General features: G+C 42.8%; 1 protein-coding gene across 5 annotated transcripts in view; it reads left to right on the forward strand.

Annotated features, from left to right (window-relative positions):
- ECI2 (enoyl-CoA delta isomerase 2) overlaps positions 1-13,550 on the forward strand; it is a 66,138-nt gene that overhangs the window by 51,500 nt on the left and 1,088 nt on the right. For all 5 annotated transcript variants that reach the window (XM_045005694.1, XM_045005690.1, XM_045005691.1 and 2 more), the window contains exons 6-9: positions 2,398-2,500; positions 4,198-4,318; positions 11,831-11,920; positions 13,160-13,303. In XM_045005694.1, coding sequence (XP_044861629.1) covers positions 2,398-2,500; positions 4,198-4,318; positions 11,831-11,920; positions 13,160-13,303 — 458 coding nt within the window. The remainder of the gene's footprint in view (positions 1-2,397; positions 2,501-4,197; positions 4,319-11,830; positions 11,921-13,159; positions 13,304-13,550) is intronic.

Raw genomic sequence — 13,550 nt, forward strand, 5'->3', positions numbered from 1 at the left:
AAGGTATTTACATGTCAGATATGCTAAACATTTGTATGCCCCTTCATGCTTTGGCCACCATTCCAGAGGACATGCTTCCATACTGATGACGCTCTTTAAAAAAAAACGCATTAATTAAATTTGTGGCTGAACTCCTTGTGGAAGAATTGTATGTCTCCTACGCTGTTTTACCAGCATTCTGCCATATATTTCATATTATAGTGATCTCGGATGATGACCCAGTATGTGTTCATTTTAAGAACACTTTCACTGCAGACTTGATAGAACGCAAAGAAGGTACCAATGTGAGATTTCTAAGGATAGGTACATCACTCGACCCAAGGTTTAAGAATCTGAAATGACTTCCAAAATCTGAGCGGGATGAGGTGTAGAGCATGCTTTCAGAAGTCTTAAAAGAGCAACAGTCTGATGTGGAAACTACAGAACCCAAACCACCAAAAAAGAAAATCTACCTTCTGCTGGTGGCATCTGACTCAGATGATGAAATATGCATCATTTCATACTGCTTTGGATGGTTATTGAGCAAAACCCATTATCAGCATGGATGCATGTCCTCTAGAATGGTGGTTGAAGCATGAAGGGATAAATGAATCTTTAGTGCATCTGGCCCATAAATATCTTGTGACGCCAGCTACAACAGTGCCATGCGAGCGCCCATTCTTACTTTCAGGTGGTATTGTAAGCAAGAAGCTGGGAGCATTATCTCCTGAAAACTTGTTTGTGTGAGCAATTGGCTGAACAAGAAGTAGGACTGAGTGTACTTACAGGCTCCAAAGTTTTGCATTGTTTAATTTTTGAATGCAGTTATTTTTTTGTACATAATTCTACATTTGTAAGTTCAACTTTCATGATAAAGAGATTGCACTACAGTACTTGTATTTTGGTGCATTGAAAAATACTATTTCTTTTTGCACTGTAAAAAACAATATTTGTAATAAAAAATAAATATAAAGTGACCGCTGTATACTTTGTATTCTGTGTTGTAATTGAAATCAATAGATTTGAAAATGTAGAAAATATCCAAAACTCTTTAAATAAATTCTATTCTATTATTGTTTAACAGCATGATTAATCTCATGATTAATTTTTTTCCAAAGTGTCTCAGCAGAATCCTTTCAAGATAATGTTATAAGATTTGCACTTCCTTCTGCCTCTAAATATCCTTCTGAGATGCTAAGTTGTGAAAGATACTGGAAAATATCAATTTTGATATATTGTACAATTTGCATACCTCATCTCCAGCATGGGGGTGTTGCTCTTGGGGGTTTTTTTGGTTTGTTTTTTTTGTTTTTTTTTAATTCTCTGCTGTAGTTACAGTCTGGTTATGTATAATATATATCAACAAAATAGAAATAACTGTTCTTGATAAGCTAATAGAAAAACTACACTTGCGTGTTTTCTAGTGATCAATTAAAAAATCGTAACTTCTCTTATATGGTCTGTGAGCCCTGAGTGTGTGTCATGTCCATCTTTAAAATTTGCTTTTTCAACACACATTCAATTTATTGGGTTTTGTACCAATATTAGTAACTTTGCTCATACTACCCTTAAAGCAGGAAGAAAGGTAGTTCCTGTTGGCATTTGTAGGCCACCCATTGCTGTGGTATCTGGGTGGTATTCTCGGAGAACCATAATAATTGGCGAGGGCCTAATCCTGCAATACTTACACACATACCTTTATGCCACTGATTAATTAAAAGGACTACTTGGGTACAGAGTTATGAATGTGTATAAGTGTTTACAGGATTGGAGCCTTCAGCCATCATGATAGAATACAATATATTCTAGAAACAGGAAAGAATCATCCAGTCAGTGTGTTCTAACTTTTAACCACACCCTTCCGGTTTGAAAATTGTGTCCTCAGTAGCCTTGTATTGTAAGATGCTAGTCTTTGTAGTCTTCACTGTAGATTTTTTTTTTTTAAAGGGACACAACATGAAATTTAGGGTTTTGTTTTGGTTTTTTAGTTAAGTAATTTAGATTCCCCTATCAGTTTTGAGCGGAGAGGAAAAATCTATAATTGTATTTTCCTATTTGTTTTTAAATGTGTTTTCTCTCCTTTGTGCTGTGTAAAAGACCCATAAAGACAGGGGAAGCTGACTTACTATGCAGTAGAAACAGTGAAACTGACTGTGATCAGATGCAAAAAGTAAACTGAATTTTTTTACCCCTAACTTTCATTTTCACTGCTCCTAGGCATTACTGGTAACAATAATAGGTTAAAAATATCAGAACTAATATTTTTAGGTTGAAAATATCCTTAACAAGGAATTGTTTATGCTTTGAAGCAACTTCTTAATTACTTAACCTAAATGTCTAAAGTTAAGCTTTCTCTTCTAAAGCTTCAATTTCTTTGTTTTGCCTATTCAGAATTTTTTGTCTTTATATTGTCTGCAGGAAATGGGGATTATTACTGCAGTGGAAATGACCTGAATAACTTTACCAATATCCCATCTGGTGGAATAGAGAAGATGGCAAAAGATGGTGCACTATTACTCGAGTAGGAATTTTTTTTATATTGTATGTGCATACCCTATTGTAAAGGGTAGGATATATTTACTTGACTTAACTCAGGCTTACTGGCTCCAGCCAAGAGTAGGGCTGTATAGTACATACACATACTAAGAGAGATCTCAGTCTCAAAGAGTTTATAGTGTACATAGACAAGAGTGGGAGAAAGGAAGTATTAACCACTTTTTACAGATCAGGAAGTGAGGCAGGTCTACATTAGAAACCTTTGCCAGTATAGTAATGTCAGTTAGGGGTGACTGTGGGATTTTTATTTTTTTAAAATGACATTTCTGTACTGGCAAAAGCTCTAATGTAGATGCAGTTTTACAATATAACTTATTTTGTTGAGGAAACCAGTAGAAGCTATACCAGCAAGAGCACTCTTTTGCTGGTATAAGCTACATCTCCATGAGGAGGGTTTCCTCATGTAGCTATACCAGCAAACTTCTTGAGTCCCAATCTCGTGCCTTCACTACAAGACCATACTTTCTCCCTATATGCTGAACAGTAAAAAAAAAAAAAAATTACAGTTTACAGTCTTAAGGTAGATTGGGAGATAATACAGTGCAGTAAGATGAAGGACAAATATAGGGCAGGTATGTGGGATGACACTGTGGCTGGAATCTATCTTAGAACAGGCAGGAACTGATGAATATTAAAAGCAAAAAGAGGATTAGGAGCTCTTTTACCTTCACCATTGCTTCTGTGTGCTTATAAATTTGAGAAGGAAACTTGGGAAATACTCTTGCTTTGGATTCCTGACTGAAGCATCAGATACTACAGTAATGCACACTAGAAAATCCTAAAGTAGATAGGTACCTGCTGCTTTCTATCCAATATTTAAAGATAAACCGCAAGTGAAGGGCTGCAGGACTGTGTCCTCACTTAGGCAAGTGGCTTGTGATCCTCAGTTCCCCCCTCCCCAAAAAAAGACAAGAAGACCCAGATCTATTCTGTAAACTTCTTTCACTTCAGTGCATGGTAAATGCCCCCATTAATCATGCTAAGTAGGGGATTCAGCACAATACCTAAAATTTCACCTGTTTGCTTTTTCTTTCAAGTTCTCTCAGGCCTTCTCCCTCTTACTCGTGTGGTGCCCTTGTATTCCTTATGCTGCTGATATTCCAAAACAAATATGTGTTGTACCCTTCAGGATATAAAATAATTGTGTAGAATACAAGAGAACACCCTTACATGACCCTGTATCGACAAGTGGTAGTGAGGCTCTATGGTAGTTATGACATCATTAGCCTGGAGCATGCTGGGTCATCATGGCAGAATAGAAGCTAAACAGCTGAAGAAGGGATGACCATCTCAAGAATGGAAATGGGATGTAAGTTACTAAACAATGATGTGCTTCCTGTCTGTCTTAGCTTGTCTAGTACCTGTTTTTTTGTCTAGTACCTGTTTCTGAAGGGAATGGATGGCATTTTCATAATTTGATCTGCTGTTCATCTTTTAAGAAACTAGTACTGAGCACGTCCTGTGAATCCTAGCTGGAGAGGCAGTGTAGATTCTGTGTTCTTTTTTAATGGACATTGGGAAAGAGAGAGAACCATACGTTTCATAGTACAGCATTACACAACCATAGACTCTGTAACTAGTCTCAAGTTTTGCAAAAGACTGGTTTTCCCTATCAAAAGGTAACGTGCCATCCTGACACACTCTGCTCCTTCCCCTCTCCAGGAACTTTGTCAAGCATTTTATTGATTTCCCTAAGCCATTGATTGCAGTGGTGAATGGTCCAGCTGTTGGAATCTCTGTAACTCTTCTTGGACTCTTTGACATTGTCTATGCTACCGACAGGGTAAGTAGATTGCATGGCTGATCTCAATCCAGTGTTTGTAAATCCCTGTCTACACTAGACATTTGTGGGTATGAAATTTACCAAAGTAAGCTGCACCTGTGTAAGCACTGCTTTGCATCAGTGCAGCCCATCTACAGTAGGGGTTTGCGCTTGTGTAACTAAACTGATGTTCTTACACCCATGATATTTCTCTCATGCAGATATGGCCTGTAATTTGAACACAGCCACCAAGAACAATGAGACTCGATATGAGCTCTGTTGAGGAAAAAGTCATTACATGTTGGCACAGTAGAGGGTGGATGATATGAAATTATGCTTTTAATGAGTTTGTTAACAATTAGGCCATTTTTAACCCACTATAACCAATGCCATTAGAGAATCAGAATACAATAAACTAACTTTACCAAATGTATAATTTAAAACCCTAGGGCCTGGTTTACACTAGGACTTTAATTCGAATTTAGCAGCGTTAATTCGAACTAACCGCTCAACCGTCCACACCAGGAAGCCATTTAATTTGAACTAGAGGGCTCTTTAGTTCGAATTCGGTACTCCACCCCGACAGGTGGAGTAACGCTAAATTCGACATGGCTAGCTCGAATTAGGCTAGGTGTGGATGCAAATCGAACTTAGTAGCTCCGGGAGCTATCCCACAGTGCACCACTCTGTTGACGCTCTGGACAGCAGTCCGAGCTTGGATTCTCTGACCAGCCACACAGGAAATGACCCGGGAACATTTGAATTCCTTTTCCTGTCTGGGCACTTTGAATCTGACGTCCTGGCTGGACATCGGGGCGAGCTCCGCAGCACCTGCAACGATGCAGAGCTCTCCAGCAGAGGAGTTCATGTTATCTGTGAATAGAAAGAGGGACCCAGCATAGACTGACTGGGAACTCTTCGATCTGATCAGTGTGTGGGGCGAGGAGTCTGTGCTTTCGGAGCTGCGCTCCAAAACACGGAATGCAAAGACCTACGAGAAGGTCTCCAAAGCCATGATACAGACAGAGGATACAGCCGGGATGCAACGCAGTGCCGCGTGAAAATAAAGGACCCCAGACAAGGCTACCAAAAAATCAAAGTGGCAAACGGACGCTACGGAGCCTGCCACCACTGCCCCACCAGTGAGCATGGACTCTGATGATGGGACAGTGTCGACGGACAGTTCCTCGGCGATGTTCGCGGACGGGGAAGATGAGGAAGGGTTTGTGGAGGACGAGGCAGGCGAGAGCGCTTACAACGCTGGTTTCCCCGACAGCCAGGATCTATTCATCACCGTCACGGAGATCCCCTACCAACCCTCCCCGGCCATGAACCCGGATCATGGGAAGGAGCAGTCGGTAAGTGCTTTAACCATGTTAACTTTTATTCTTAATATAACAGGAATCTTAAGTGTGTGAAAAGGAGGGCTCTCTATATATGGGGATAGAACAGAAATCATCCTTGGAGATCTCCACGAAGCTCTCCTTGCGTTAATCGAAAAGCATCAGCAGGAGGTTCCTGGGGAGAGCTGCCTTATTGGGTGCTCCGTGGTAGCACACTTTTCCGCGCAAGGCTTTCATGAGGTACTCAGGGAGCACTGCCTCCCCGAGCACGGCTGCATCGGGCCCTGGTTCGTGCTAGCTTTCACGCAGCATGCACTCTCTATCTCCTTCAGTGACCGTCCTCAGGGTGATCTCGCTCGGAGACTCCTGCATCTAATTAGGGTAATTACTGTAATTTTACGCCTGGTCCAAAGTATTTTTAAAAAATCTACGGACAGACGGTATAGCACAGACTCAGCACGCAGCTGCGTGACGAGCGTAACGGAAAGCCAAAGAATATAATGGACGCTCATGGAGGGAGGGGGGAATGAGGACGCAAGGTATCCCACAGTTCCTGCTGTCTCCGAAAAGTATTTGCATTCTTGGATGAGCTCCAAATGCTTCTAGGGTCAAACACAATGTCTGCGGTGGGTCAGGGCATAGTTCGGCAATTTGCGCACACACCCCACCCACCACCAGAAGTGAAAACAATCCTCTGTTGACTCTTTTACATGTCACCCTATCTTTACTGAATGCTGCAGATAGACGCGATGGTGCAGCACTCAACACCAACATCCTTGCTCCCCCCACGCTATGGATGGCTGATGGTACAAAACGACTGGTATCCCTCCTCATCATCAGCCTATTGGCACATGGGGCAGTGCAAAAGGACTGGTAACCATGCGTACTAGCATCTGTGAGGTCGATCAAGGGCGCCTGGCCCTAATTTTTCATGGTAGATGGTGCAGTATGGCTGGTAACCGTCCTCATCATTGCAACAGGGGGCTGAGCTCCATCAGCCCCCACCCTTCCTGTGTAAAGAAAAGATTGAATTGCCCCTGGACTAGCAGAGGGATGATGGGCTCCTTCATCCACAGTAATTAATGTCCTGCCTGGACTATCATTGCAGCTGGAGGCTTCCTTCCACTCATTTCTCACAAACAAGTCACTGTGTCTTATTCCTGCATTCTTTATTACTTCATCACACAAGTGGTGGGACAATGGTATGGTAGCCCAGGAAGGCTGTGGGAAGGCCGGAATGAACAGGTGGTGTTGTTGCAGGAGCACCCCCTGTGAATAGCATACAGCTCCAAATTTATGCAGGATCGGACACAGAGCAGCTGTGCTCTCTGGTTCTATGATACAGTGGTTCTCTAGTACACTTGCCCATAATCTAGGCAGGACTGATTCTATTTTTAGATACCAAAAAGGAGGGATTGACTCAGGGAGTCATTCCCAATTTTTGCTTTTGCGCCCCTGGCTGCTCGGCCAGGGGCACTTATGACAGCACCAAATGGTGCAGTGCAAAAGGACAGGTAACCATGCCCATCTTATTACCATCTTATTACCAATTTATGGTATGGTAGATGGTACAATATGGCTGGTAACCATCTCTGCTGTCATGCAAAAGCAAAAGCATGCTGCTGTGTAGCGCTGCTGGCCTGCCTCTGTCAGCGGCATCTAGTACACATACGGTGACATACACAAAAGGCAAAACAGTTTCCATGGTTGCCACGCTATGGCGTATGCTAGGGCAATTCTGGGAAAACGGGCTTGAAATGATTGTCTGCCGTTGCTTTCCCGGAGGAAGGAATGACTGGTGACATTTACCCAGAATCCACCGCGAAAATGATTTGTGCCCCAGCAGGCACAGGGGTCTCAACCCAGAATTCACAGAGACAGCCTAGACTCAGTAAATTGTTCGCAAAAATGTATCTTTGCAAGGAATTCACTCCCTGTTTCCCATCTCACAGCTTCCACTGTCTCCAGACCTGCCACAGCATCCCCCTCGCAGAGGCTGGCAAAGATTAGGCGGCAAAAAGACAAGGGACAAGATGTTCGAGGAACGTATGGGCTGCTACCTAGCAGAGGCGGACCAGCAGAGCCAGTGGAGGGAGACCGTCTCTCTGTGCCAGCGCTCACACAGCGAACGGGAGGAGAGGTGGCGTGAGGAAGACAAGCAGGCGACTGAAACAATGCTTGGACTAGTGAGGGAGCAAACGGACATGCTCAGGCGCCTTGTGGATGTTTTGCAGGACCGCAGGAGGACAGAGACACCCTGCAGTGTATCTGCAACCGCACTCCCCTGCCACAAAGTCCCATACCCCCCTCACCGAAAATAATCAGGAGGAGGGGCGGCCGGGGACGTGAATACTGTCACTGCACCACAGCACAGTGCTCAAGTACCCAAAAGCTCTCATACCCTACAGTTGCCGAAGTCCTTCACTTCCAGACTCACAGTAGTCCCAATCCCAGTCCCATCCCCTAACTGTCTACTTAATTAATAAAAATGCTTTGCTGTTAATTACTGTTTCCGTTATGTTTTTTCAAAGAAGACTGTGTTTGAATGGGGGGCGTGGAGAAGGGGGTGGTTAATTGCATAGGACAGTCACCTTTCCCAGGGTACAGACACGGGGGCAGGATCAGCAGGGGGTCACACACACGGTGCAGTCAGTAGGCACCCTGGTCGGTATGGGAGGTGGTTTCCAGGATCTGTGTGGGCGGGGGAGATGTGACTTTGCAGCGGGGGAGGGCGGTTACAGATCTTATACAGCGGTCCTTGTCCTGGACCGCTGAGTCACGCAGCTGAGGAATCTGTATCCGTCGTCCTCCACCACAAGGTCACATATCCGCCCGCACACAGAATTCCATAAAGAGGGATGGCAGGCTCCGTTGAAAGAAGCATTCCGGCACTGCGGACTGATCTAGGAGCAGGAGCCTGTCATTCCTTGAATTTAGAGGCGGTCTTTACATCACCGCACACCCTACCCAGCACAGTCTGCGTCCCAGTTTCAACCCTTTCACGAAAAGTCATGAATAAAGAAACCTTTGTTAAGTAATAATGGGATATGTATTTTATTTTTACACGTGTGCTGGAAGTGGGGGTAACGGGGTGAACGGGGTATGTAACCGAAGAGGAGAGTCAACAGTCAGTGGGTAAAGAAACGGGGGCAGGTTCAGCTTCTCTGTAAAGAAACTGAACAGTCACAGGTCACGCTGCTCGCTGGTATTTGAAGAGTTCCTTGTCGCTGTCCCAGGCGCCTGTATAGGGCTTCATGAGCAAGTGCATTAGCGGGCAGGCTGGGTCCCCGAGGATGACTATAGGCATCTGCACATCCACAACAGTTATTTCGTGGTCCGGGAAGAAACTACCTTCCTGCAGGCGTCTGAGCAGCCCACAGTTCCTGAAAACACACGCATCATGAACCTTGCCCGGCCACCCGACGTTGATGTTTGTAAAACGTCCCCTATGGTCCCCCAGTGCTTGCAGCACCATTGAAAAGTAGCCCAATTTCTCAGCAGCTGACTGTGGAAGAGGTGGACGATAAAGTGCGAGGAGGAGAAAACGGCGATCGCAGCGGGCTCCATGCTTGCAGTGCTGTGGCGTCCGCGCTGTCACTGACCAGAAAAGTGCACGAACAGATTGCCCGCAGGCGCTTTCAAGGAGGGAGGGAGGGAGGTTGTGATTGACGGTTCAATGACGACACTTACCCAAAACCACCCTCGACACATTTCTCCCCCCAGCGGGCATTGGGGGCTCTACCCAGCATTCCAATGGGCAGCGGGGACTGCGGGAACTGTGGGATAGCTTCCCACAGTGCACCGCTTCCAAAGTCGATGCTGGCCCCGTGAATGTGGACTCAGAAATTCGAATTAGTGTATTTAGTATGGATACACAAATTCGACTTCATAAGGTCGAATCCACAAATTCGAACTAAGTTGATTCGAAATAGTCTTGTAGTGTAGACAAGGCCTATGATAGCTTTTCTTTAGTCTGCTTAGAGATGACTGAGATTACCAAATTTACTATACAAAGAGCTATGCTGAAGCTTGAAATAAAATCCGAATACATACACAATATAGATTGTTACTTCACAAATTAGGCAGCATCTGTCATTCATTTGTTGTAAATTATTCTTTACCGCTTCTACATAATTAATGTTCTCTCTGGTCTTGAGGCCTATTTTCTCATTCCTCAATTGAGAGAGATTATTTCTGTGTTATACCCATAAACATCTAGTGCGGAATGGAGAATTTTATGGTTTTGTCTTGTTTATTTGGGTTACTGTTCTCTGTGCCAAGGAAACTGCCAACATACCCTGAATTGCCAGATTCCTTTGCTGAACTTCCCCAGCAAAAATCTGGTAAACATTAAATAGAACAAATGATGTATTGTTACCATCTCATATTTGATATGTGGTGCTAGAAGCTGTGTCCAGGTCTGGTGTAAGTAGAAGATCAATTTTAAACTGAATGTGATACCCCATACCAATAAAATGAGAGATGTTTACTCAAATTTACATGACTGGCATATTTATTGCCATTATCTAATGGTACAGAAGGTCCATACTCAGATAGAAAAGAAGTTTTGGAAGAGAAATGAATCCACATCATATTTGAGGCAAACCTAAGATATAAAAACTCTAGTTGTTGTTTTTTTTAAGACAACCTATTACCTCCTGAGCTAAAAAAAGTAATTCTTAATGGGTACCAGTCTCAGATTGTTGCTTCAGCATTTGTATCAATCAAACTTTTTTCTGCCAATCTGTTAGATAGTAGTTCATCATTCTAAGATTCGATATATTGCTTGCATAAATTAGTATACAGTATGTCTTTTTTTTTAAATGAAACCTTATTCAATTGTCTCACTGTATAACTGTTTGTAATAGAGTAGAGGTGCCCATCCCTTTATTACAGTGAGTGCGGTATTGGAAACTTGGCAGAAACTAGAGATTCATACTCAATTTGCATGTACATTTTTGTTTTTAAAATAGAAGATACTCAGTGAAATCCAGCAGTTCAATTTTTTTTTTTAACCCTGTAAATGAGTTTTAACTTGGAGCTAGTTTAGGGTTCCATGTGACATCACATTGTGCACTTTTGCCATAACTTCTTTATTAAAATGTTCAAGGTTTCAGCTCTGAAGCAAGTGTGTAATAGAGTTTAAGTGGGGAGAAAAAAGTCTTACAATGTTAAAAAAAAAAAAAAAAGTGCTATGATTCTTTACAGACAACTTATCAGTATTGCTGTAAATTGAGAACTGTTGTGTTCAGAAGTGATATTTTTCCATGTATTTATGCTATTTACACTATTTAACTTCTGGGGGAAATGTATGTAAATATTCTATATGGAAGAGTGCTGCACATATGTATTAGTTAGGGTTAGTTTTTTTTTTCTCCCCAAAAGGCTTTCAGTAGTCAAATTTATGGTCCAGTCCTGCAACCACGCTGTGCATAAAATTCACTGCCAGAATTGGGGCCCTTTGTAACTCTTGGTTCCTGCCTTGGGTCTCCTGTAAATGAGCTTGTTGTGCCATTACTGATTCCTTATTAGGTAGTGTCACTTCAGTTCTCCCCTTGCAGAGGTCTGTGTGTGTGTCTCTGCAGTTCCAGGCAGTCCCCTGTTCTATGTCCAAGACTGTGCCTCTTTCCCAGTGGCTGATGGGGAACCCGGGCCTGCCCTCTACTGCAGGCTGGGGTGCTGGCACAATTTGTGTAGTGGGGGTGCTGAGAGCCATTGAACCAAATTGTAAACCCTGTATGTAATGGAAACCACTTCAAGCCAGGGAGTACGGTAGCACCCCCAGTTCCAGCACCAGTGATTCTAGGTGCCAGCCCAGGGACCCTGTGCTCTGCAACTATAATCTACTTACTCCCAGCCCTGGTTACTACTTCCCTAGGCTCTGTCCTACTCCCTTCTTCTATCCTCTGGCACCTCTGGCTTTACCCCCCCATCTAAGCTTCCTCTTCTCCCTATGACTACATCCCCCTTTGGCTTCTTACTGGACCCTGTAATCTGACAAACCTCCCTTCTGTCAGAAAGTGATTGATTACATGCTATTTCCCCGTGTCTCCTCTCCCCCTTCTGTTCTCATCTTCTTACCTTCATAAGACTTTAACATAAAAACTAGACTCTAGTATTTTTCTTCTATTTAAAGTGACAAATTTAATGTTTGATTCCTCACTTTAAAGTTGGATTTACTCTTTAATAGGCCACGTTTCACACCCCATTTAGTGAACTTGGCCAGAGTCCAGAAGGATGTTCTTCTTACACGTTTCCAAAGATAATGGGCTTCTCCAAGGTAAGAGAACACAAGTCTGTACTTTAACTTAGTGCTTTCTACCTACGTTAACTGAACTCCAGTTTTCCTCAGTAGTGCCATCCAGCTACATGAGTGAGAAGGGTGACTGTGGGAGAGTCGTTTAAATGGAGCCCTCTCCCATTGTGCTTTGCACTCTGCTTAATAAAACTCATTTTTTAAACATGAGGAAGATAGTCAAATAGTATCACCATGGTCACTGAAATAAAGAGAGAGCTGAATATCAAAACTAAAGAAAAAAATCCGCTGCCAGAGGTATGCAACTGTTCTCTCTCTCCCGTTTTTCCCCCAAACCATATCTCTCAGCTTTCACTGAGGGCTTGCATCTTTCCTCCAGCAATGCTGAGGCAGTTGTAAAGTTGTCAGGAAGGATATTGCACTAAAAAGCACCCCTCAGCTGAGCACCTCTGTCAGGCAGGGAGCAGTAGTTGTAGGTACTCCTGCTGAACCTTTGGGAAAACTAGATATCCAGTCTTTCCTCAGTTTTGTTAGGAAGCTTTTTCACAAATTCCAGAACCTTTCTCTACTACTTGTTAAAGGCTGAGTTATTTGTTAGTCTCCTATCAACAGACTCATGCATTTCTCTCTTCTGAGCCTGCAGTAGGAATAAAAAAAAAATCCAATAAAAAGGCTTAAATGCACTCAATCAAAATAGAGCAAATCTTATCTTCCTATTAAAGTTGCATATTTCCCAATAGCTGTTATTTAGGTATGCTACCGTGATAGTTCTGGCAGTTTTAAATAGCTATATCAGGTATATATTGCCTTTATGTTAACAAAATTTCTCAATATAAATTATGACAATTTTGTATAGTGCACAGGAAAATGGGTGCTTTATAGTCACTAGGAAGACAGGGATTATCTCTTCAGCAATTTACAGAGTGCCAGTCCCTGTTCTGGAGAATTTAGAATAGCTGAATAAGTAACAATTAGTTTGACATTAGCTAATCTGGGGTGATCTTAGAGGGGACGGCCCTTCCTGTGCCAGATTCTCTGACAGCTTTACAGCTACCCACAATGCTCTAGGATGCAATCCCTCAGTGCGTACCTGTGGCCAAACCCTTTTCAGAGAACAGAAATTAACGGGCAACATTTAAGTTTCCTTTTCTACTATGAAAAGGAGCACTGTAAACTGGAGGTTTATGTTTCCCTATTTTTCTTTTTAGTTTCTTAATTCTTGTGTTTTATTAGATTGACAGCCTTTTGTTTTCTTTCATGTAGGCAAACAAGATGCTTCTTTTCAACAAGAAGTTGACTGCAGGGGAAGCATATGCCCAGGGACTTGTGACTGAGGTTTTCCCTGACAGGACTTTTGAAAAGGAAGTTTGGATAAGAATTAAAGCTTATGCAAATCTCCCCAAAAACGTTAGTATTTAAAAATTGTGTATATACAGCCTGTAACAAGAGAGAGTTCCCGCTCTCTTATGAGCAGACACTGTAACAGGGTGCTATATAGAGTCCAAACTTACCGTCTTGGGGTTTGGCTTTATTGGTAATTGAAAAAATACCTAAGTTTTCTTCTCAAGCTTGGTTGTTCCTATGGTTTTTCCTCCAGGAATTAATGTCACAGTTGCCTCTGTCCCAAGTTGGCAAGATGCACTTGCATTTATGG

The sequence above is a fragment of the Mauremys mutica genome, chromosome 2 (genome assembly GCF_020497125.1).
Source record: "Mauremys mutica isolate MM-2020 ecotype Southern chromosome 2, ASM2049712v1, whole genome shotgun sequence".
Lineage (NCBI taxonomy): Eukaryota > Metazoa > Chordata > Testudines > Geoemydidae > Mauremys > Mauremys mutica.